The following is a 25,570-nucleotide window of genomic DNA, read 5'->3' on the forward strand; positions in this document are numbered from 1 at the left end:
GCCTTGTCAAGCCTCCTAGCTCCCAGGGCTCTGCCTGTGCCTCCTCAACACGGCCATCAGGACACACCTGCATTCAGATCTCCCATCTGTCCCTTACAAGATGGACGTCCCAGGCAAGTCAAGGAACATCCTGGACTTGGGACCTCATCACTGTTGTCTCCCGCACCATGCCCCCAGCCCTGGGCCCTGAGTCCTCTGCCTTACCCTTTCCTTTCCCTCCCCTTTGAGGCTGCGTGATGTCTTCTGTCCTCTGAGCCACCCTTTCTCCAGCTTCAGCCTGTTCAGCTCCTTGCCTACAAGGCACGAAGCAGCCACCGGTTCCCAGGCATTTGTGGAGCACCTGTTTTGGGTCCCATGTGGGCCAGGTGGGCATCAGGTGAGCTGCACACCTGTGGGCTTCCTTGGGCACAGCTGTGCCCCAGCCCTGGGCCTTCCCCCCTCAGGCCTGCACCTGTTGCTCAGGCCCAGCCCCCCTTCTGGAAGGTACCACTCCTGGCCAAGTCTCAGGAGGCATTAATCATAGGCATCAATTTCCAGAATCCTAAGACACATTTTTTTTTCTTCTGAAACTAATTCGTGTCTTACAATTGATGTGTTTATTTAATGTTGGGCTTTTTTTTTGGACTTGTTTGCGGGAGACCCTTCTTTCCTCCCACTCCCTGAAGGCATTATTTAGCTCATGATGGATCTTTCAATTGGTGGCATTTTGGCCTTGGGGAAATATGATAAATGTATCGTGTAATCAGGGACATCTGGAGATTATTTATTTAACCTGAAATAGTGACTCCAATGGGAAGAACTGCAGGTTGTCTACCAATGGGGGAGGTCCCTGGGGGTGTCGGCACTGTAGACCTCACTGGTCATCTGCTTGTCACGGACCTGTGTATTCCCCCTGAGTTTACTCCCTGGGTCTTCGAGACCAAACAGAGCAGTTGTTAACTGGTACTGTCACAGTCTCTGTGATATAGGGCTGTGGCCCAGGATGGGGGTCTCCTGGCTTCAGTTTGCTTCTGAACAGGACAATGAATGAGGCTGAGGGGTGAAGATGAGGCTGGGGGTGGAGATGACAGGCGAGAGATGCAGAGGCCCAGAAGGGAAGTCAGAGGACCCCTGTAGGCAGAAAATTGCCCAAAATATTATGGAACACAGCAACTTTTGTCCACCCTTCTTTTGCAGCCCACCCAAGTGCAACTGGAGGGCCCAGGCTGCAGGAAGCGGAAACCTCCTAAAATATGGGCCTCCACAGCAACCTGCAGGCTCCCTGGGACAAAGGGGGCTCCCCCTGCAGGAGGGCTGTGGAGAGGAGGGAGGCAGCTGCTAGGCAGCAGGAGAGGCTCCACCAGGGCCTGAGATGGGGGATGCTGACCATCCCTGCCATGCCACGCCACGCTTGAAACCACCCTTAAAACCCAGGGCTCCCCTGGGGCCTACTTGCCCCTCTTTCCTACTCAATTTCAAACGTGTCTTCATCCAGCCTCAGCACCTCAGTTCCTCAGGCATACACCCAGGTATTTCCTGAGCACCCCTAGCAGGTGCATTGGGGATCCCGAAATGGCGAGGGCTCTCCACGCAGCTGGTGGGGGTGGCCACTGTGAGGTGCCCAGTGGGTAGGAGAGGCAGCAGGTTCTACAGAGCTGGGAGGAGGAGGGTGTCCCTGGGGGCTGGTGGGCAGGGAGGCATTTGGGGAAGGGCTGAGAGGTGGTGCAAGACCTTTAAAGATGGGGAAGGCACTGGTGAGAAGGTCCTCAGCAGGGATGTGTCTGGAATTCTGAGTTGACCAGCGTAGGGGGTTGGGGGAGGGCTTGGTGGAGTCTGCGGAAGGATGGAACTTTAATATCAGGTTAGGCAGTAACCAGGGGCTCACCAGTAAGCGAGGGGCTCCCCACCTGAGGACAAGCCAGCTGAGAAACTAGGTTAAAGTTCTTCGCTCTGTGTATGGAGTTGGTTTTTGTCCTCTGAGCCACGCTGTTGCATAGGGAAGCCACTAACCACAAGTGGCTATTGGGCAGTTGGAGTGTGACTAGCCCCAACAGATGTCCTGGAAGAACAAATACACACCAGACTTCAAAGACTTATGGGAAAAAAATGTGAAATATCTCAATAATTTTTTATGTCAAATACATGTTAAAGTAAAATTTTGGATATATTGAGTTATGTATCATAAATTAACTTCACCTATGTCTTTTAACTTTTAAAAAAAATTTTAATGACTTCTGTGGCTCATGCTATAATTCCATCAGCAGGGCTGGTTTAGTCTTTCCAATATCCTTTTTATTTTTTTCTTGCCCCATTTCTTTCCTTTGTCATCCCATCTGTCTTTCACTCTGTTATCTTCGACAATTCTTCTTTTCACTTCTTGCCATCTTCCCCTCTGTCTTGTTGACCCTTTTCTCTTTTTATTGTCATGGGTGATAGGAGGTGGTGAGGGGCAAGGGACCCAGTGCCTGGATCCATCAAAGCCAGAATTTGTAAGGCAGAAAGGTCCTGGACCCTACTTACATGGAACACTTGTGGGAATTAAGGTTCTAGATAGTTCTGGCTCACTTGGAGACAAGCAGAAAGTTTTTCTTCTCATTTCTTCTAACAAATAAGTAGGGTTTTCTTGTTATTTGTTGTTTGTTTTTGTACTGGGGATTGAACCCAGGATGTAAGCCACATCTCCAGCCCTTTTTAGAGACAGGGTCTCACTGAGTTGCTGAGGGCTTCACTAAGTTGCTGAGGCTGGCTTTGAACTCATGATCCTCCTGCCTCAGCCTCCTGAGTTGCTGGGATTACAGGTGTGCACCATGTACCTGGTGGTATTCTTTTTTTAAGTCTATCAATGACATACACATCATTTCCAAACTTGATGGACTGATACAAGACGTTAAGTAAAACAACTATTGAGGGCCTCTGCCCTCCCCTCAGTCAAACTCTGTCTGAGTTTGTCAGTCAAACATCCTCCAGGTCAGCACTTCCAACTCTTCAGGCATTTACTTCCTGAAAGACATAAAGTATTAAATAAAATATGAAATAAATACTTGGATGCAATTTGTTGATTTTTTTCAGTTTCGAACATTGTCTACATTCTTCATATTATGGAACAAGTATCCTTTTCTGTTCTAGCACAGTTTTATTTGTTAATACATAAATATTGCTTACTGCTGAGCCAAGTGGTGCAGAATAATTGCACTTTATTGTGCAACTTCTTTTCCTGGAGGCAATCATTACCTTTTTTTTTTTTTTTTTTTTTGGTTGCTTTGTTATTTTTATAAATTCTGACCAAATTCTCAACCAACATGTAAAATTCCTTCAAACATTATTTTCTTGTAGCCAGATTTATTAGCAATCCTATTGTTTTCATTCCCACTTGCCTCCAAATACCATTTTGGGACAACCATCTCCATAAGGAGCCCTTGCACAGCTTGGGAATACCCCACCTCTTTGGGGTGCAGCCCCCTATTTTATTACTCTTATTTTTTGGTTTGTGTCAGTACCTCTTTGAGAAAGGATAATAAGAAGGTTAATTTTTTAAATAGCTTTATTCTTTTCTCACCTCCATTAATGGTTTGGCTGGACACAGAATTCTAGGTTAAAAATCATTTTCACCCACCCCTCAGGAGGTTGTTCCTCTATAGTTTTTGAGCTTTCAGTGTTGTGTTTGAAAAATTCCATGATATTCTGATTTCTGATCCTTTGCATGGGATCTGTCTGCTTTCTCTCTGGAAGGTGCTAGAAGATCATCTCTTTGCCCTGTTTGAACATTTCATGCCGTGGTCTGAGGTTCTTGCCCTCATCTCTTCTGCTGGGTACTCAGAGGATCTTTCCTATCTAGCAACAGACCTTCAGTTCTGGGAAGTAGTTTTTGTAATCTTTTCACAATTTCCTCTTCAGTGTTTCTTATGTTCTTTCTCTCTTACTGAGGAAATGTGGAAGAAGTCTTCTGCCCAACCTTGTCTTGTTCTGCTTCTTGGGCGATGTCCCTGACTTCATCTCTAACCCTGCTGTTCAACTTCACATTTCACCTTGTGTGTTTTTGATTTCTAAGAGTTCTCTTTCTTGTGTTCTCATTGCTCCTTTTAAAAGAGCTTCCTGGATCCAACATCTTATTTCTCAGAGGGTATTAATTATAGTGTTTTGAAATTATTTTTCCTTCTAGTCCTTTCATTATCTCTGCTCCTCTGACTTCTTTTTCTTCTTTTCTTTTTAAATTTGGTATGATCTCTCTCTCTCCTTTGTAATTTTCCTGGAAACTGGTCAACTTTGGGCTGTCTGATCATGTCAAAGAGCTCCCTAAAAGCCCTCCCGAAATCAGTGTGTGACAAAAGACTTTTCAACTAATGGGCTTCATTACAGAGTGACCAGTTGGACCTAGCCATTTACTGAGGTGCTTCCAACCAGAAGTACCTGTCCAGCTTTCTGGGACCATTGGTTTTCTTTAGAGAAGCATCCTCCAGTGTCCAGCCCAGGGTGTGTGGGTAGGGTGCAGGGAAGGGCCACGTGCCTCATGACAGGGTTTTTGGAACCAAGGGACAGAAGCAGGTAGGGAGTCCCAAAGTTTCATGTACAGACTTTCACTTAATCCTGTTTCACATGGTACTGTACCCCTGGCCTCTGGTGCTGTGTCACCACTGGGGACTTTGTGGGAGGGGTAGTCACTGCCCTGAATGGAAAAGGGTAGGGAAAGGGTAGAAGCCCCATGCGTAACCGAGTAACTGCCCTCTAGACAGGCTGATTGTTAGTCTTCCTCTTCTTAACTTGACCTTCTCTCCTGACTTGCAAAGTAGCCACTGCCTCCAGTTCCTGACCCCTCCAGCTTCATGTGGCAAGCCTTGTCCACTTCTTGTTGACTGCTCCTTTGGTAGGTGCTTGGTTTCTGATTTCTCGGTTCTGCTAATTCCTCTAATTGATTTATATCTTTCAAAAACCTGTTGACAACTCTTGCTTGCTTGAGGTCACCCCTCCTGGTATCTCTGTCCTTTTTTGTTTATCTTCTCCTTATTTCTTGGCTCTCATCTTAGTAGGGTTTGGGAAAGGGCAGGGACGTATTGAATCTGCCGGGTTTGGCAGGAAGTCCTTTGCAAACCTTCCTTCGGTACTGGGTCTACATCTTTACCTTATTTAAAGGTCTCCTCCAGGGCCCAAATCTGGACTTTTGCTCATGGAGCATTGGTAAGGCCTTCCTGTCATCAAATTCAATTTTATTTAGAAAAGTACTAGAGCCTGAATTAAATGTTGCTTGAGCCCAGCCTATACCTGGGAATGTTTATCTTTAAGTAAATTACAATGCTGTAATAAATTGATAATTATTTAAATAAAACAATTATTTTGTGTGAGTTCCCCCCTCCCCTCCTTTAAAACTGCATGCAAAGCAGTTTCTGGTTGTTTCCTCTCTGGAAATTAGGACTTCCTCTTGGTTGGGTCTTGGCTAGCCAAGGCTTCAGTGAAGTTCAGAGCTTGGCTAGACTGCCCTAAATTTTTTCTAGGTAGCATCTATTTAAAAAGGTTCAGTCAATGAGAGTGCATGGGAAGAGTCTAATTCCAGAAAGCCAAACTGCAGTTAGGCTTTAACAAGTGTGTTATTTGTAAGTAGGATGCCTACCTATTTATTTAAGTACACATTCTTCCCCTCTCCAGCACAACACGCAGAGCCTTCACTTGACAGCATTAAAGATGACCATTTTTTGTAAAAGTGATGGGATTGCTGTGTTCTCACGGTCTCGAGTTTCAGCTCCAGGCTGCCCCTGACATGCGCGTCCCGCTGCGGGTCTTCACGGAGACTTCTCTGTCCTTGCCTCCCCAGGTGCCCCCTTTCAAAGGTCTCAGCATCCTCACGCTACCTCCTGCCGCCACTTCCATCTGGGCCCTCCGCAGCCGCAGCAGCTCGCCCCCGACTTCCCGCTGGCCCACCCCGTGCAGTCGCAGCCGGGCCTCAGCGCCCACATGGCCCCGGCCCACCAGCACAGCGGCGCCCTACACCAGTCGCTGACCCCGCTGCCCACCCTGCAGTTCCAGGACGTCACAGGTCCCTCCTTCCTACCTCAGGCCCTGCACCAGCAATACCTCCTGCAGCAGCAGCTCCTGGAAGCCCAGCACCGCAGGCTCGTCTCCCACCCAAGGTGGGCTGCCTGGAGAGGGGGCGGGGCCGGTTGGAGGGGCGGGGAGAGGGCGGGGCCGGAGGCGAGGACACCTGGCTTCTGCCGGCGGAGCTCCACCAAGCGGCTGTGCAGGAGGTACCTTTTGCCTCAGTTGGTGACATTCACTTCAGGCAGTGAGCGCTACTCTAACCCTAGAATGTGTCCCTGTCACATCATCCAGGTGCAGGGTCAGGAGATGGGTAACTGGCGGTCCATGATGCTCACAGTGAACTTTTTGTCGTTGTGTAGGTCCCCTTAGTCTCATGCCACCTAATTCTAACACGCAAGAATCAGCTCTGCCTTCAAAGGCGATGGTCTAGTCAGAGTCCAGATATATACTATGAAACAAACGGAGAGGAAAATTAGTGCGAATCACACAGGTCGGAAGTAGCTATGGGGACCTGGGCAAGTCACCTTATCTCTCTGACCCTCAATTGTCAAGAAAAAGAATTAGATTAACACAGTGGTTCTCAAAATTTTGGGTCTCCGACCTTGTTTTACACTCATAAACATTGATGACTTTAAAGAACTTCTGTTTATGTGGATTAGAACATTGATGTTCCCATATTAGAAATTTAAAACATATTTAAGAACTCATTTAAAAATAACAATAGCAAACTTATGTTAAAGCAGTGAAGTATTTTTATGAAAAATGACTACAGATGGATTAGAAATGACTTTTTAAAAAGATATTGGCAAATCTCTTTAATGTGCAGCTTAATAGAAGATAATTGTGTCTTTACGTCTACTTCTGCACTAAATCTTGCAGAAACACGTGTCACAAAGTTTCTGGGAAATCCTGATGTTCATCTGTGAGAAAATGAGGATGAAAAGGCAAATAATATCATAGTCTTATTAGGAACATTGTTTTGAGCTCTCGAACAACTGGAAGGGTTTCAGGGATCCCCAAGGGTGCTTGGGCACTTTAAGAACCATAGGATTGCATGATGTCTAAGGCCCTAAGCTTCTGTGGCCGAAGGAGTTGGGGTGCCTGGGACAGTAGGTAAGTGTTGAAGGGGTCAGAGGGGAGAGGTCACCATGATCTGGGGTGTTCTGGAAAGCCTTCCTGGTGGAGGTAGGCTTTGACCTGGGCTGTGAATACTGGGCAGAGTATGGAGAAGATGAAGAGAAGAAGAACAATGGGAACTGAGGGGTTCAAGGAGTGGGGGAGAGAGCCTGCGGGGGTGGGGGTCTGTATGTCTTGAAGATGGCCCATTAGGGGCAGAGCAGGAGCAACAGAAGGGCAGAGGAGGTGACAATTTGAGAGGGGCCAGGTGGTCTGCTGCAGACACATCTAGAGAGAGATGTCAATTTAGTAGGTAGCCTGGAGACAGCTGGAATGTTGGAGTCACCAACCCCTGAGCCTCTGGGACGCTTCCTTGGAGGTTGAGGAGAGGGTGGAGCCCACTGCCCTCCTAGGAGCTGCGCTGACCTAGGCAGCCCCTGACACCTTGGGACCCCCTTCTTTTCCATGTAGGCGGAGTCAGGAGCGTGTGTCCGTCCACCCCCACCGCCTCCACCCCAGCTTCGACTTCGGCCACCAACTGCAGACGCCTCAGCCCAGGTATTTGGCTGAGGGCACTGACTGGTGAGTCTCTGGGGTCCCTGGGGGAGGGAGGAAGGCAGGCGGGTCTTGCCAGATCCATGGAGCTTCTGTTTTCCTTCACTTTGAATGATGCAGGAAGGCTTGTGCTCCATCCCCAGCCTCTCCATGGCCAGATGGCTTCACCTGGGCCTGGTTCCAACAATTAGCTCAGATGTAACTGGGCACCACCAGTGTCCAGCCTGGGGCCTAGTATTCATGGTCCTGCAGGGGATGGAGAGACAGGGATGCAAAACATTTCCCAAGTTCAGTGGAGCTATGACCCAGTGATCCCTGGGTGAAAAACAGGAAGGACGGTTCCAAGGAGCTGAGGTGGTCAGGAAAGGCTTCCTGGAGGGGGTGATGTTGAGGGATGGAGGTAGCTGGTCACCTCGGAGGTAAGGGTGGAGAGAGAGGTGGAGAGTTTTAGTTTAGCTGAGTCTCAAGGCAGAGGGCCCCTGTGAAGTCTCCCACCATCTCCGGCACTTGACCCAGAGGTCTTTGTGGTCCTGGGATACAGGGTTGTTTGGTTTTGGATCCTGGGCCCCACCCAACTGTCTATTTCTAGCTTAGAAGAGGGCTGATCTTAACTTGGATCTGATTAGAACCCTCCAGTACTTTTAAAAGATGTGCAGTTTGCTGAGGATTTAGAGGGAAAGGGCATCATGTCTGTAATGTATTTCTAAATAGTTCAGTTTAAAAAATTGTCTCTCTTTCTACAAAGGTGTGTGGGTATGGATGTATACGAATGTATATATATGTGTATATATACATATGTAATTATGTACATATATGTGCATACACACACACACACACACACACACACACACACATACAGAGGGAGAGAGAGAAAGAAACAGAAAGGCAGAGATACGGAGAGAAGGAACCAGAAATACAGTAAAATAGTAAAATGGTAATATTTAGGGAATCTGGGTTGAGGGTATTCAGGAATTCTTTGTTTTTCTTGCAACTTTTAGGTGAAAAATATATTTTTTTAAAAAGTGAAAAAAAAAAAATCCCTTAATGGAAAAGAATGGACTGTTTTGAAAAACGGAGGTGCCATGTGTCATTTTCTAGCCATCTGGTCAGGCAACTGGCTTAGTCGAGGGTGGCTTTGGGAGTCCCTTCCGTGACACCTAGGAATGAGTCAAAAGGGCAGTTCTGATTGGTTGAATGCCAAGGCATCTGGGTGCCATGAAGAGTCGTTTGAGCACGTTCCGTCGTCCCCAGCCCTCTGCTCACTCTCAGGTACACTCTCCGTTAAATTGAACAACCCCTGAAAAGATAGATTGCATTGCTGCCAACCTTAACCCAGCCTTTTTCTAATTAGCAGATTCAAATTAGGAAGATCTAATTGCAGTTTGAATTAAATTCCGTCCCTCAGCAGTCAAGTCAATTCAATTTGATTTCATTCAGCACACATGGAACTCCTTGCATACGGCTGAGTGATTTGAATACACACTCAGGGTCCAGCAAGGCATTCGAGATGGGACAAGTGATAGGTAGGGATTGTCAGGAGGAACAGAGCAGGTGTTAGCTTGTCCCTAGCTTGTTTTCTTGAGCCAATCTTTCTCTTCCTTCTCATTTCAACCATTCTGCATTCTTGGCCCCTGTTGTCCCAAGAAACAAAGAATGAGGCCTGGAGAAACTGGTCTGGGTCTCAGAGTTCTGCCTGGAGCCATCCCTGGGCCCCCTCTGCCTATCCAGCCCTCACTTCTCGAGTAGAAAACTGTTTCTGGTGCAGAGGGGACAGTTTCTCCTTCCTTGTAATGAGCTCTGCTCCAGCAAGGGCTGGCCTGGTGGTGCTGAGGGATGTTTTGTAATTGTGATCATGCTAACTGCATCCCAACCCTCTTTTCCAGAGAGGCCTCTTCTGCCAGGAGATGGGAGCCTGGTAATTGAATTACAGGAAATGCACTGTACCAGGGGCTACTCTCACCCTCTGCAAGGAGCCCCTTGGGGGCTGGGTAGTGTGTCTGCAGCAGCCTTCTTCCCCTTTTCTTTACAGAACTATCAAAAACCATTGACTTTTGCTCTAGGTCATTTGGGAATTCTACAGCACGACTTCTTCCAGCCCAGACTTTTGCCCTTATTTGGAATATCTTTTCCCCTCCTGGATCAGCTTCTCCATGTGGGAGTCCTGGCCTGAGCTTTGGTGGGAGCAGCAGGTCTTGGGGGTGAATCTCAAATATCCCCCCTTTCTGTGCCATGTCTGACCCTGACCTTGAACCACAACCCCACGACCCCAATGTCCCTATCCTTGTCACTCTCCTTCTCTGACTCAGTCCTAGCTTCTCATTCTCAACTCTGATCTTGCACCCCACACACCAAAGCCTGCTCCCTGTGGCCCTAACCCTATCTAGACAGAGGTCTCCAGGGACTGGGACCTGTGGGCAGAAGGTGGGTGGAGTACTGGAGCCTCCCTTGCCCATAGTCAGCCCTGTCTTAGCCAAGTCTCCAGAGCTCCTATAGCCTGACGTCGCTCATAGATAGTGCTGTCATTTTGAGGCTAGTTCCCTGAAAAGAACATAAGGGACTGTATAGCAACCAAAACACGCCATGTTTCAAGAAAATTGACAGTGGAAAATAAAATTGAGCTGGATGTTTAGACACAAATGAAAAAAACTAGGCATGGAGACAAAGTCCACAAAAAAATCTCTGAAATGTGGTTCTGGGTTAACTCTGTGACTTAAGGCCCATGGGATATCTCTAGGACACCCCCCACCAAAAAACAACCAACCAACTAAACACAAGCTTAAAAACCTCAGTGAGGTTCTTGTTGGCTGGTGGAAATAGCAGAAAGTGAGGAACCCTGCTTCTCTAGGAGCTGATGTCTCCTAGGACAAGTTCCCAGTTAGACTGCTTAAGGGTTGGGGAAACAGTGCCCAGCTGACCAAGCCTGTGTCCAGGAAGGACTTTCCTAATGATTCTGTTGTTCTTTTCTTCTTCTTTGTAGCTTCTTAAGGCAGAACCTTAAGTCATGACTTGAATCTTTCTTCTTTTCTAATATAAGCATATAAGCTATGAATTTTTCTTGAAGGACTAAGCATTTCCTAGTATATGATGATTTATTTTTGACCTTGGATTATTTAGAAGTATATTGTTTATTTTTAAATATTTGGTATATTATAGAATCTTTTTGTTATTGATTTCCAATTTAATACCACTGTGATCAGGAAACTTGTTTTACATACCTCTAATCTTTTAAATTTATCAAGACTTGTTTTAAAGTTCAGCATATATTCTATTTAAATAAAAGTGTCCTATATATTCTGTTTTCATTGAATGAAATGTTGTATAAATGTTGCTGTAAGATGAAGTTGGTTTTAAGTTCAGGTATTGTAGAGTACTGAAGTTTTAAAATCTATTTGTCCAGTGAATTATAAGGGAAGAGGGTTGAAGTCTACAACTATACCGGTATATTTGTTTCTTCTTTTATTTGTCAGTGTTAGGTTCATTTGTTTTGATTTATATATTTTAGCATATATATTTTTTCTATATAAATTAGAACACATAATGATTGTTATATCTTCAAGATGAATTGACCCCATAATCATTATAAAATATTGCTCTTTGGCAATACCCCTTGGTTCAAGTCTACTTTATTGGATATTAAAATAGTCATGCCAGCTTTTTTCCAATTAGTGCTTGCATGATATATTTATTTCTTCCTTTTACTTTTAATCTATCTATGTCTTTATATTTAAACAAATTTTTATAGACAGCTATTGTTTTCCAGTTGACAATCTCTGTTTGTTAAGGGGATGTTTAGACCTTTTACCTTTAATAAAATTATCTATATGGTTGGTAATAAATATATCATCTTGCTCTTTGTTTTCTATTTGCCCCTTTTAAAATTATTATTTCCAATTTCATGCCTTCTTTTTGATCTGTTAAGTAGTTTTTAGGTTAAATATTGGCACTATAGTCATACCTTTTTATTTTATTTTGTTGTTATATTTTGTGAATGTACTTGGCTTACAATATGTATATTTAGTTTTTTACTTTACCTAAAATAGAATTATACTGTTTTGTGTCTAATATAAAATTCTTACAACAGTATACTTTCATTACCCCTTTCCCATCCATTGTTATCCCTTTTGTAGATTTTATCCGTATATATGTTATAACCCTTATAATACTTAGCTAGAATTTTTGCTTTAAACCAGGAGTTCAGCAAACTATGAGTTGAAGGTCCAATCTGGCCCACACCTTGTTTTTGTAAATAAAGTTTTATTGGAACACAGTCACACCTGCATGCTTACAAAATGCAGGCTTTGACTGCTTTGAACTATAATACACATTGGAGTTGTTGTGGCAGAGAAAGTATAGTCCTCAAAGCCTAAAATACTCTCTCTAATCCTTCACAGAAAAAGTTCTCCAATCTTTGCTATAAACAATCAAACTTCAAAGAAAAGTGTTTAAGTGGAGAAAAAGAATCTTGTATCTCACACATAATTGTCATCTCTGGCACTCTTTATTCCTTTGTATAGATCTAAGTTTCTATCTGGCATTGTTTCCTTCTGTACAGAGATCTTTCTTTAGTATTTTTGTGGTGCTGGTCTACAGGCATCATGTTCTCTCAACTTTTGTTTGTCTGAAAATGTCTCTTTTCACCTTAATTTTAAAGGATGTTTTTGCTGGTTTCTTTTAGTTCCCCCCCCCCCCTTCTTCCTTTTCTTTCAGTAGATTGAAGGTATTATTTCCTTGTCTTCTGGCTTTCTTTGTTTCTAATGAAAAGTTGATGATAATTCTTATCCACATTCTTCTGTATCTAGTTGGTCTTTTTTCCTTGGGTTTGTTTGTTTGTTTGTTTGTTCAAGATGGGGCCTTACTGTGTTGCCTAGGGTGCTCTTGAACTCCTAGGCTCAAGCAGTCCTCCTGCCTCAGCCTCCCAAGTGACTCACCCACCTGGTCTGGCTCTGGTTTAAAATTTTTATCTTCACTAATGTTTTCCAGGAATTTGATTATCATGTGCCTTGAGGTGATTTTCTTTATGTTATTCTGCTCAAAGTCAGTTGCACTCTTTGAGGATTCATCAGATTTGGAATTTTCAGTCAATTTTCCCCTAAAATATAATTTTTTTATCCTTTACCTTCCAACCTCTCCCTTTGAATCTTACTTACCACTGGGTATTGTAACTGAGACTTAATGCTTTTGTCTTCTTTTTCTTTCTTTCTTTCTTTTGGGGGGGGCGTGTGCTTTTGCTTTGTTTTAGATTTTTTTTTATTTTTTAAATTTGTTTTAATTAGTTATACATGACAGTAGAATGCACTTCAATATATCATATATAATACAGTATAATTTCTCATTTTTCTGGCTATACATGATGTAAAATTCCACCTGTTTTATAGTTATATATGTACACAGGGTAATAATGTCTGATTCATTCTACTATCCTTATTGCTGTCTCTAAGTCATTAATTTTTTGTTTTACAGTATCTAACCTGCTGTTAATGCCACCCAGGGATTGCATTTTTCATCTCTGAAAGTTCTATTTAGGTCATTTCCACCCATATTCCATTTTTCTCCTTCTTGTGTTTATGTTTTCATCTACAATTTAAATATGATTAGAATAGCTATTTGAGCATCTTTTTTTTTCTTTTTTGCTATTTCACCGTCTTTGTTATTTCAGTGTCTTGGACTGTTTCTATGGTTTGAATTTTCATCTGATTATGGGACATGTTATTCTCATTTTTAGCATGTCCAGTAATTTTCTATTGAATGATGGATGTGATGAATTATACATTGTTGAGTTACCGGATTTGTTTTATTCATTTGGAGAGTGTTGGACTTGGTTCTGGTGAGCATCACTTGCAGTTCATTTTGATCTTTTGGAGGCTTGTTAAGTCTTATTACAGGAGGTCTAGAATATGCCTAAATCAGAGAGTTCTCAAAACCTTCCTTAACAAAGCTTATACCCAAGCTTCAAAGGCCTTCTGGGTCTCCACTGGATGCCCTGCGTGATTCACAGGACTCTCTGCTGCTGTGTTAGAACTTGAATGCTTCCCAACCCTAACTCCTGGGAGCCGTTCCCTTTTTCTTCCTATTCCATGTGTGCTCTTTGCTCAAGCTGGTGGGGGCCCATGCCACGTGTGCATTATCTTAGAATTCAACAAGAACTCAGGGACTCAAGGAAGACTGTGCAGCTTTCTGGAGCTCCTCTTCAGTGTAGCTTCCTCCTCTCCAAAACACTCTACCACAACTTTCAGAGAGCTCAGCCTCTCTGAAATAGGATCTCCAAGTCCTCAACGCTTGGAGACCACCATGCCTTGCTTAGGATCCCCCTCCCTGCTCGAGGTCTGGATGCACCTTCATGTGAAAGGTAGGGGGTGGTAGGCTTTGTTTATCTTCTTCCAGCGATCACAGCCCTGTGCTGTATGTTGTGAGTGTCTGAAAACAGATTGCATACATCCTGTCCAGTCTTCCAGTGGTTTACAGTAGGAGGGTGAATCTGATTCCTGCTACCCCCACATATGGCTGGAAACAGAAATTTCTTTAATGACTTTTCTCTCTGTCTGTCTATAAATATAGATATATAGATATTTATTTAATGCTTTCATTGAAGAAACCAGGCTGTTCTTAAAAGATTCCCCTTATCTGGATTTTGCTGTTACTGTCTAGTAGTGTCACTTAAGATGTCCCCAGTTCCCTGTAGTCCGTATACATTGGCACCTAGGTCAAGGCTTCAGCAGATACAAGTTTGACTTATTTCTTAGGAATACTTTGGGTGGCGGTGTTGTGTCTTTCCACCAGAAGGCCCTTAATGTCTGGTTGTCTCTTCTTTAGTGATGTTAGCAGTAATTGAGGATCTTTGCCTGGATCCTTTGTTTCTTCAGGGCTGAAAAATGGTGACAAATAATTCAGTCATTCCTTATTCATTTATTAGGGAAAACTTTTCTTAAGAGAAAATTTCCCTCCTCAATTATTTGATTACCCTGAAGTACACTTAAGGGAAAAACAAGATGAATGTTTGGTTCTTCCTTTTATATTTACTAGTTCACTGAGCGACGAATCAAGCTGGTTCCCTAGCATCCTTCAAAGAGGACCAGTTTTCGGGGCTGGGGAGATAGCTCAGTCGGTAGAGTGCTTGCCTTGTAAGCAAAAGGCCCTGGGTTCGATCCCCAGCACCCAAAAACAAAAAACAAAAAAAAAAAAAAAAAAGAGGACCAGTTTTCTTCAGCATCAGTTCAGTCTTATGGATTTAAAGCTATTTCTTGGGTTTCCATGTCTTTTGTTGTTATAGTTATTGACATGCAAATTATCCTAACTTTGGCCAGAGGGAGCCTCTCCTAGTTGATTCCTAAGCTCTTTTGCCATGACCCTGCTGTCTTTTGATAGCTTTCTTGCTTCATTTATGACAAAATATTTTTTGTCTCTTCTTACATATTTTCTCCACAGACTTGAAATAAAACAGATTCCAACTTAGCCATTGGTTCCTCTTGAGAGTAATTAATTAGCCATGTTTATGTGAAACCAGTTTTCCTATACATTTAGGAAGCAGAAGGAATGGGCTAGGGTAGCCTTTCTGGCTGTAGAGCCAGCTGTAGAGATTCCTCTTTGGTCATTTTCTTAAAGTGGTAAAAATATGGCTGCTGTCCCCTCCTCCCCTGGACCTTGTCCTTCCTTTGCTGTGTATCCCTGATCTGCTGCTTTTGGATTCTTCTCTCAGCGTTTCTCTCAGGGAAGGTTTTGTTAGGAGTGGGGGTCTTGGGTCCTCATTTCAAGGTTTACAGGGCCTGGGCTCCAGCCCCCTCAGAATTGGCAGAGCCCCTGGATCTCAGTGTCCTCCCTCTAAGGAGGGGAGAAGGGCCTGGTGATGGGGAGCTCCGATGCCACCCTGTGACTTGATTCTCCTCTGTGGGCTTGATGTCCCTTCTGGAACCTTACGGCGCATCAGCCACCCCACGCTGACCGAGGCTGTGTCCCTCCCTGCAGGGATCTCAGTGTGGACGCTGGCTTGAGTCCTGCTCAGTTCCAGGTGCGGCCCCTCCCACAGCACTATCAGCATTACCTAGCGACTCCGCGAATGCACCACTTTCCCAGGAACTCCTCCTCCACGCAGATGGTGAGTGAAGGTCCTGCCGGGAAATGGACTCCTTGCTGCCTCCTGGGTGTCACTGCTGGGCTAAGGCCTGCAGCTCCCCGGGTCCCTGCTTCCTGGTGCTCTGGCTCCGGTGTGTCCAGGCTCCCCCAGGTCCAGGCTCCCAGGCAGACCAACTGCTCCCTCCCCTCTCAGCCTCTCTTCCTACTCTGGCTTGAGGGGGCAATGAAAGGGAAGCTTCTGGAAGCTATCCTGCTGAAGTGGGTAGGAGGTGGAAAGGGGCAGCATGGTGGGCAGTGGTCTGTGGGGGAACAGCTGGGGCTACGAGCAGACAGGACAGATTCTGACCCTCATACGATCTCAATTAATTGCTTGTGGCCATATCTCCCTGGGTTTGGTTTTACCTATCTGTGAAATGGGAATGTGGGTGCCTGCCCTGCCGGTCTCACAGGGCTGGCGTGAGGATCACGACAGATCCCAGAGGAAGCCCTCAGCCTGGCTTGCTGGTCCGGGTCTGCCTGTCTCAGGGCAGGCCTTGTGACTGCAGAGTACTGTGTGCTACAGAGCATCGGTTTGCAGTTTGCATGGAATGAAAGTGAAGACATCCCACAGCAAGACTCTTGGAAGACCTTGTTTCCAGACAGCTCCATGTTGCCTCTTCCCACCCTCCCCTCTGTCACAGAACCACCTAGCTCCTCAGTCTCCTTTTTGTGTAATAAAGGGCTTCCATGAGTAGTTTCTTGGCAACTCTGGGATTCCATGGCTTGTATGTGAAGCACTGTATCTTGAGAATAAAAGAAGGGAACACTTATTGAACACTTACTACATACCAGGCACTTTCCTGAGCATTTACATAACTCATCTTTCATTCTGTCAATCATATAGTATAGTATTATCCCTGTTTTATAGATTGGCAAACTGAGTCCTAGAGAGTTTAAGTAACTGGTCCAGGGACATACAGGGAGTGGGGTGGAGGTGCTGGGATGGAACTGACTCGTAGCCTGGGTTAGTGAAGGGAGAGTAAGGCAGGTCTAGCGAAGACAGGCCAGAGTCTGTCCTTATTTAAAATATTGCTATTTTGCTCAGCATGGACTTTTTTGTGTTCATTTTAACATAAAAAATATTGCGTTACAATATTACTTCCCTTGAGGACTGAGTCCTCTGTGCCTCACCCTGCTCCTGGGCCTGGCCTGAGCCTTTACCAGCCTGCTCATCTCAGAGGCGGGGTCAGTGGGGGGCGGGGTGGAATGAACTGCGCCACCCAACTGCCTGAGTTTGGGTCCTGGCTCCGACACTTGGTGCATAATTTGAGCCAGTTCCTTAATCTGTCTATGCCTCACTTATCCCAGCAGTACAGTGGGGGTTGCAGTTGCACCCACACTTTAGATCAGGGGAGATGTCCACGTTGGTTTGTCACGTGGGGGACTTAGAGTAGTGCCTGCCGCGACGTGGGTGGCCAGTCAGGGCTCGTTGTCATTCATGGATTGAACTGGTCTGGGCACAGGTTTGGATTTTGATGAGATGAGAGGGACACAAAAGTAGGAGGGCCAGTTCTGCCACCAGCTCACAGCACCTCGGGGTTGTGCTGGTCATCGGGATTTGGGGGGACTCCGGGGAGTCCGGTGCTGGGCCGTGGAGAAGCCTGGAATCCTTGGCTGGGTCTAAGCCATTTTCTCCCCCGCCAGGTCGTCCATGAAATCCGAAACTACCCTTACCCCCAGCTTCACTTCCTCGCTCTCCAGGGACTAAATCCCAGCAGGCACACTTCGGCTGTGCGGGAGAGCTACGAGGTAAGTCGGGTGCTCCCACTGATGCCCCTCGCGACTCCACCCCCTCTCCTGCTGGTGGGGGGTCACAGGTGGAGGGGGCGCCAGGAGAGAGCAAGTGGAGGTACCCAGCCTTCAGCGTCAGGCAAGCACTTCTCGATGGCCCCGGGGACACTTCCCACTACCGTCTCCCAGGCCGCTTCCTTATCGGGTGTGTGTCTGTATGTACCTACAGGTGCCGAGCACACGTGTCCGTGTTTTCCTCTTTACAGGAGCTGCTGCAGCTAGAGGACAGGTTGGGAAACGTGACCCGGGGAGCTGTGCAGAACACCATTGAGAGGTTCACCTTCCCCCACAAGTACAAGAAGGTGGGGGCTCCCGCAGGCCAGCCTGCGTGGCCGGGTTGGGGGAGGGGCTTGTCAGTGCGACCGCTCCACCCTGGCCTGGTTGTCCAGAGAGGGCACTGTTCAAATTCCAGAGGCCTTTGCTCTAGTGAGGTGGACTGAGAACACAAATGCTGGCATGAGCATCTCCTCGCAGTGGCACCGGGTTTGTTCATGAACAATTCAACCACGTTTACTGAGTGCCTACTATGGGTCAGACACTGGATGGCGCATTAAGAAGGGGCTCATCTGCATGGGGAAAGTGGTCCTTCTCTGGAGAGAGGACTTTAAACCACAGGAGAAAGCGGAGGAGAGTGAGTGGCATTTGGGGAGGCTGGAGCAGTGTGTGTCCCTGACAGGTGTTCATTCCTGCCATCACTGGCCATCAGTTTAACAGGGCACAAGGAAATATTGAAAGAACCAATACTGAGACTGAAAAGGGAAAATGGATTGAATCAGAGAGACAGGGGACGCAGGTGAAAATCAGAAGAATCAAGAGAATAAAACTGGTATAAAAAAAAGGAGTAAAAAGAATTAAAAATGATAAATGACAAAGCTTAGGATCCAAATAAAATGTGAAAACAAAAAAACTTTTAAAAACTCAGACTAAAATAATATAAAACGAAAAAGGGTACTTTAAAATAGTAATAACATAAGAACAAAAACATAGAAGACAAACAATCATAATAGAAAATATGGAAGGAATGGGAACTAGAAAAAGACATGAAAACAATGTGTAAAATTAAAATCAAGAACATCAGCTTTAACATTTTTTTTTTTTTTTTTTGTGGTACTCAGGATTGAACCCAGGACCTTGTGCTTATAAGGCAAGCACTCTACCAACTGAGCTATCTCCCCAGCCCCAGAACATCAGCTTTAAAAGGGAATGTTAATAAATTGAGAGGTTAAGGGCAAAAAGGATTAAATAAACACTAAAATAAATAAATGCTGAAAAAAGTTAAGGGTAAAAGTTATGTGGAGAGTCAGGCATGGTGACATTTGCCTGTGATCCCAGCAACTCAGAAGGCTGAAGCAGGGGGATCTCAAGTTGAAGGCTAACCTCAGCCTCTTAGGGAGAGCCTAAGGAACTTGGCAAGACCCTGTATCAAAATAAAACAGTGGTGAGGCATCCTGGGTTCAATCTCTCCCCATCCCCCCCAAAAAAGTTAAGTAGGTAAAAATGAGCAAGTGAAAACCAGAAGACAAAAAAGGATTAAGAATAGGAAACGAGGTAAGATTTGAAAAGGAAGACTAGTCTAAAGAAATAAAGATTAGCCACAGCAAAACAAGGTAATACTAAGGTAAAATTAATACTTAGTTTAGTAACTTATTAAGTATAAAAAGGAAATCATGAATATCAATGGCGAACAGCAGAAAATAGGCACACAGTCGAGGCTTAGTGGAATGTTTACTGGACATCCCGAGCAGGGGCTAAAGGGAGGCTGCTCCTCCTGCAAACAGCTGGACCCGTAAGCAGATCATTATGACTCCATTCAAACTCAAGAACCACAAAAAATATGTGGGCAATGACTGTAACTCTGACTTTCTGGATCCGGGATGAGGGGAAGCTTGCTGCAGAAGCCCGGCATGGTTTGCAGGGACTGTCTAGAGCACAGAGAGGCTGAAAGCACAAGGAATAGTTATCTGTGTGTCCTAGCAAAGGCAGAGTATTCCCCAGACTACATCAGACTAAGGAGCTCCAGAGCTTAGGACAATGGACAAGAGTAGGATCACCTGACATTTAGGCTTGGCCCCAAGGTCATTCTCTGGGCAGTCTTTGTCTTGTGACTCCAGATTTTCCTTTTTACAAAATGTCCTTTAAGTGTGCTTATCCTTGCAGAGGGGACAAAATAGGTAATTTTCTTCCTATGGTTATTATCAGACTATTTCACATTATAGCAAAGAGATGGGAACATGGAAGGTGGGCCAATTCCATTCACTAGATTCCCTCTTCCCCAAAATATTGAAATGCAATGATATGCCTTGTACTTGGTTAAATGTAGGTTAGTATATTAAGGGGGTAAGCCCTTGTCCACATCATCTGAGAACTTGGAACTTTCTACAGAGTGATTAACTATCTTCGAATAATCAGCAAAGAGTTGAAAATAGGAATGTTAAAATGAACAAGCATGCATAGCATGCCTGCATAATGTCAAACCTTGTCTTGAAGCTAGTGCCTACCCTAAGGGAACATTCTGGAAGGGAGGAGAAATCCAATAATACAAAATAGCCAGTAACAGTGTGGTACTAATTACAGGAGTTAATGCTGGGGGCAGGAATTTTCTCCTCGTCTGTAATGAGAGCATAAATGAACCAACATTGGTAAAGAATGACTGGATGAATGAGTGAGTGAGTGAATCATGCTGGACCTGAAGGTGGTGGGGAAGCCTGGAGGCAGGAGTCTACACTGGGCAAGGGGTGAGGAGTGGCCAGTGAGAGTGGAACAGAGGCAGGAAGAGGCTATGCGTGAGCTGTAGCTTTGCAAAGGGTCAATTCATTTGGAACCGGATCCCTTTCACAACCTGGGCTTCTTGATAGTGCCTAAGTCCACTTGGCCTCTTCCTCAGTGTCTCATACCCTCTGTCTCCTGAAGCACATGGGAGGAGATAGGGAAGGAATCTTAAAAAGAGATTGACTCCCCGGGAAGAGGGGGCTGCAGGGAGGGGAGGCTGTGGGTAAAGCTACTAGGTGGGTTGGCCCCAGGTAACAGGTGCTCCTGTCTTCGCTTCTCATAGAGAAGACCCCAGGATGGCAAGGGCAAGAAGGACGAGGGTGAGGAGTCAGACACAGACGAGAAATGCACAATTTGTCTGTCTATGCTGGAAGACGGAGAAGACGTGAGGTAGGAGGCCACCTGTGATTCTCTCCCTCCTCTCACAGGCATCAGTGACCGGCCACTGCACTGTGTCTGGCGCTTGCTTGCAGGTGCATGTGAGTGTTCCAGGTGTGCTCTAGTGTGCTTCAGGGCTGAACTGGGAAGGTGGGGCACGGAATGTTCTAGAAGTGGTGACGGAGGATGTGTAGGAGGGAAAGTGTAGGAGAAGGGTGTGATGTTTGGCCTGGATGGGTCTGAGGCAACATCATGGCTTCGCTTTGGGCTTCATGGAGGAGGGCCTAGAGGCTTCCTTCCTGTCATGGCTTCCTATCTTAGCCACAGCCTCACTGCAGGGCAGGGTTTCTGTAAGGCTCCCTCTTTGGCAATTTTCCAGTGGTCCTGGGTGTGTCTCCTGGTCCCCTCAACGTCCCTCACATCAACTCCTGCTGCAGCCCTTCCCCTCACCCCCACGCTGGTCACCTGGTTCTCCTCCTCTCTTCCAGACGCCTACCCTGTATGCATCTCTTCCACCAACTCTGCGTGGACCAGTGGCTCGCCATGAGCAAGAAATGCCCCATCTGCCGAGTGGACATTGAGACACAACTGGGAGCTGACAGCTGAGGGAGGAGTTAGCCAGTGGACGCCCCATTTCCTTCACCAGGTCCCCCCACGGCCATAGCCCTTGCAGCCAAACTTTGCCTTCTGAGCCATTTGACGTAGAGGAGAAGCCTGCAAGCACATTTCGTGGAAAGAGGAGTTGGTGGTATCCGTGTCCGAGGGAAAGGAGGGGGCGGGGGAGGACCCACCCGTCCAGAGTGGCCGCTGCCCCCATCCGCCTTGCTGCGCAGGAAGGAGGGAGCTGGCCGTGCCCAGAGCAGGGCGGGAGTGGGGGGCCCACGCTGCGGAGAACCCAGATGTGATCCGAGGGTACTAGCTGATAGACCAGCCCCTCAATCCTGTCCTTCGAAGGATTGTACATATACCTCTCGACCACGTAGAAACCATGTAGGGGTCTCTAGCTATTTCTGTGGATGGCAGCCGGAGCATGTTAGCTTAAGAAAAATGTCGTGTGTGGTGCTCTTAGTCATCTTGTGGTGGACATGTCGCTATTACCCAACTTGCACCAAATGTTCCTCATTGAGTTTCTTGTTTTGGTGCCTGACCGAACCAACCAACGACAGCCCCAATCTTCCCGTCTTTATGAGAGAAAAGGAAAAAGGAATCAAAGGTGAAAAAAAAAAAATGCCAAATCCTGTTTACGGTGAAAAAGGATGATTTTTTTTTCACCCAGTTGGGAGGTGGGAGGGGGGTTCTCGTTCTATTGTTGTTTTTGTTTTCTCCTTGGCTTTTGTTTTTCTCATGTTTACAGTGCACGGAGTGTGGAAGGGGCATCTGGGAAGGGGAGGACTGGACAAAGAGCAGATGGGGGTCTTCATGAGGCTTCCCAGGGGTTCAGGCCAGGTGAGGAAGGTAGAGCCCAGCAGGGAAGCGGGGAGGCTCGTCCTGAGGGAGCGCTTCCAGTCCTAGGCTCATCTCCCAGCCCAGCTCTCCGCACCCTCCCTGCACAGAACCAGGGTGGACTCGGCCTCCAGCTACAGCTGCCTCAGTGTTCCTGGGACAGGGGGCCCCTGCTTCTTTCTTTAGATTGGGCTCCTGTCCTGTCACAAAGAGGCAATGTAGCCACTGCCTCCCTATGCAAAAAAATTAACCAGATGATGCAGATAAAATAGCATAGGCAGTGGATGCTTGGCCTTGGCCAAAGCACTCCCAGCTAGCACCCAGAGCCCCAGTCAAGCACCGTGGACCCGGGGAGGAACTCGAGCCTCCTTTGGGATGTTTCAAGTCCCGATCCCTTCCTCAGAGATGGCCCTGGCTCTGAGACCCCTTTGGCTGGGTTTTGGAGGTCCTCTGTCCCTAACCTCTGGCTCTTCTCTGAATCTTGGATAACTGTGGGCAAGTTCCTCTCCTCCTCTGTGCCTCAGTGTCCTTCTCCTTCCAGTGGGGAGAAACAACAGCGTACCCCTTTCCACTCCCTCTACCTCACCCAGATGTCCTGAAAATTCATCTCTCTGTCCAGCATCCTCTGTGCTCTCTGCTCACTCCTGGGAACCTCTTCGGGTTTGGGGATGGAGGTGCCAGAAGAAAGATCTGGAAACTCCGAGTGACCACCCAGTTGTCTTTCTGAACCACCCCACAATTTTTCTGACCCTATAAGGAGCAGAGAGATGGGAGGATAGAATACTGGAGATGGGAAAATGCACCAAATTCCAACCCAAACCCAACTCTCCATCCCCAAGTGGAAAACACCAGATCAGCTGGAATCCTGTGACCCTCCTCTGCCCCTCCCCCATCCTCCTCATTTACTGCTTTCAAAGCCTCCCTCACCTCCACCCCTAGCCCATCTCATTGCCCTCATATGGAATAGACTAAGGGATAGGACACTTGTCACATAAATGAAGAAATTCCATGCAGTTAAGGATATTCGAGTCTATGTTGCTGCTACCAGGGGGAAATTGGGACCAATGGGTGATAATGACAGGGAGACTGATTTTAGCTTGAGGTAGAACCTTCTAACACCCTTGCACCTTCCAGAGCAAAGGCTACTCTGGACACCCTGGGGCAGAGTTGGAGAAGCAACTCCCTAGGGATGTCACTTTAGAACCTTATCCGGACAAAGGCCTCCCCCAGCACCAGTCTTCTGGTGTCCCATACAATCTCTTTTGAGTGCCTACTGGTGCAGGTGCTGGGAAAGATGAGAGCTCAGAAGACAGTGCCTGGAGGAGCTTACAGTCCGGGATCAGACAGGACATGTCCAGTAGTGCAAGGAACCGTGCATAGTTCAAGATTCAGAGTTAGTAGTGGTGGGCATGGGGTCATTCAGTGCAGTGATCGCAGTGCGTGAAGTGTCTCCAGGGCAAGACTGGACATCCCACCAGTGGGGAAGGACATCTGAACCAGGACATCAGGGATGCTGCTGACTCATAGTCACAGGGAGTTGGAAATTCTCTCCCCTCCTCCCCAATGCCTAGGTCAAAACCAAGAATTCTTCAGAAGGTGGCTCTGGAATGGAGGTAGCCAGGGTGAACTAGGTAGGGCAGGTCACTCCTCTCCTGGGTCAGTCTTCTCTCCTTTCCCTGAGGCTGGTCTGAAAGGTGAGCAGGGGAAGGGAGTCTGGGGAGCCCGGGTAGAAGTAGAGCCCATCTTCCAGGTTCTAGTCCTGGCTCCTCACTGATAAACTGGTTGATGCTGGAACCCTCCCCCTCTGCCTCTTGGGGCCTGTTTCCCTAGTTACCACTTAGGGGGTTGGAGTGGATGCTTGCTAGAATTTCTCCCAACACTCGCATTCTGTGATCCCCCAACATCAACACATCGTTCAAGTCAGACTGTGTGCTGACTGGGCCATTGAAAAGGACTTTTGAGAGCATGAACATCTGTTTCAGAGGCTGAGGGTACACAAGTTGAGTGAGAAACTGGGACCTGGTCCCCTCCTCCCTCCTACCCTCTGCAGGCTCTCCAAGTGCCCCAGGCTATAGGGACTGGGCTGGGGAGGAAGTAGATCCGGGAACTCCCTCCCCTCCCCATCTCTCTGGGATCCTTGTGCCCTGCAGATAGGGACAGGAGAGAAGACAGGCACTCGGAGCCCTCCTGGCCCCTGTTTCCTTAGCAGGGCAGCCAGTTGGGTGAGAAGAGCAAGTTCCAGCTTCTGCTCCCTCGAGGTCCCCCCAACTGGGCAGGAAGCCTGGGGAGAGTGGAGAGGAGGCAGGGTCAGGCCTCAGCATCTCACACCCACCACCTCCAGGAGGGAGACCCCTGTAGTCCTCCTGCTCAACTCAAGGGACTCAGACCCTTTCCTGACTGAGACGCATGAGTGCCTTCTGGGGCAAGAGCGGCCCCAGGGTTCAAGCTGGGCCTCCGAACCGCAGCCACGGCTGCAGCGGGTCCACCGATGACACCAATCAATCAACCCAACGCCACGAGCCCACTGGGCACAGCAGAGGGTGGGCAGGGGCCACAGTCTCCTCCTCCCAGCCAGGACCCCCGGCCCTGCCCCCCTCGCCCACCACCTGTGGCAGGACTCAGGCTCTCTTCTGCAAAGGCTCCCACCCTCCGAGCAAGTATTCTTGACTCTTTACGCCTAATGAACAAGCACAGTTTTTTCAATGGTGAAGAAAAAGCACCAGATTTTTTTTTTTTTCCTGAAGAAATCCCCCAAGCCCCCCGCCCGCTGGCGGGACCAACACTCCCCGTGTGGGGCTGTAGCAACGTCTGTCAGGTCCCCTCGTGTTTCATCTCCTGCGCGCGTAGAGCAAATGCTAGAGCGATTTCAGCTGATAGAAAAACAAAAATGAAAAAAAAAAAACACAAAAAACAAAAAACATGGCACGTTGCTAGTTTACAGGGTTTTGTGAGTTTAAATGCCTTATATTTAACAATCATAATTTATGACTAACTTGTAGATATCGTGGGTTCTTATTTAATTATTTTTATAGTTGTTTTGCATTTTTAATTATAATTTATTTATTTAGAAAGGATACTAATTTTTTTTATTACTCCTATTACCTCATTTCGGCGTTGTTTTTGGGAGTGGAATGCTTTGCATGCATTGGTACGATGACAAACAACTACGAATACAAAAAAAAAATTTAAATAAAATTCCGCGAACTTTATTTCGTCCAAACTATCAGGGTGTGTGATTGCAAGCTGTCCTACTGTGGTGCTGGCCTCTTTGGATACATTCCATACGAAATGCAAACCTTTGATTCTGTATGCTGTGACTTAGTGAAAAACTCCAATATAGTGACTGTATTTAGCACATATATAAATATAATTTGCACTCGTCAGCAGACTGGGGTAATCCTTTCAC

At 46.6% G+C, this 25,570-nt stretch overlaps 1 protein-coding gene across 1 annotated transcript in view; it reads left to right on the forward strand.

Moving 5' to 3' along the window:
* The window catches only part of Ark2c (arkadia (RNF111) C-terminal like ring finger ubiquitin ligase 2C), a 61,297-nt gene extending 39,474 nt beyond the window's left edge, over positions 1-21,823 (forward strand). Inside the window, exons 3-9 of the mRNA XM_047526227.1 lie at positions 5,783-6,098; positions 7,594-7,704; positions 15,637-15,766; positions 17,428-17,532; positions 17,781-17,876; positions 20,627-20,733; positions 21,210-21,823. Of these exons, the coding sequence (XP_047382183.1) occupies positions 5,783-6,098; positions 7,594-7,704; positions 15,637-15,766; positions 17,428-17,532; positions 17,781-17,876; positions 20,627-20,733; positions 21,210-21,327 (983 nt within the window). The 3' untranslated portion in view covers positions 21,328-21,823. The remainder of the gene's footprint in view (positions 1-5,782; positions 6,099-7,593; positions 7,705-15,636; positions 15,767-17,427; positions 17,533-17,780; positions 17,877-20,626; positions 20,734-21,209) is intronic.
* The last annotated feature ends 3,747 nt before the right edge of the window (positions 21,824-25,570 follow it).

The sequence above is a fragment of the Sciurus carolinensis genome, chromosome 15 (genome assembly GCF_902686445.1).
Source record: "Sciurus carolinensis chromosome 15, mSciCar1.2, whole genome shotgun sequence".
In the NCBI taxonomy this organism is placed as follows: Eukaryota; Metazoa; Chordata; class Mammalia; order Rodentia; family Sciuridae; genus Sciurus; species Sciurus carolinensis.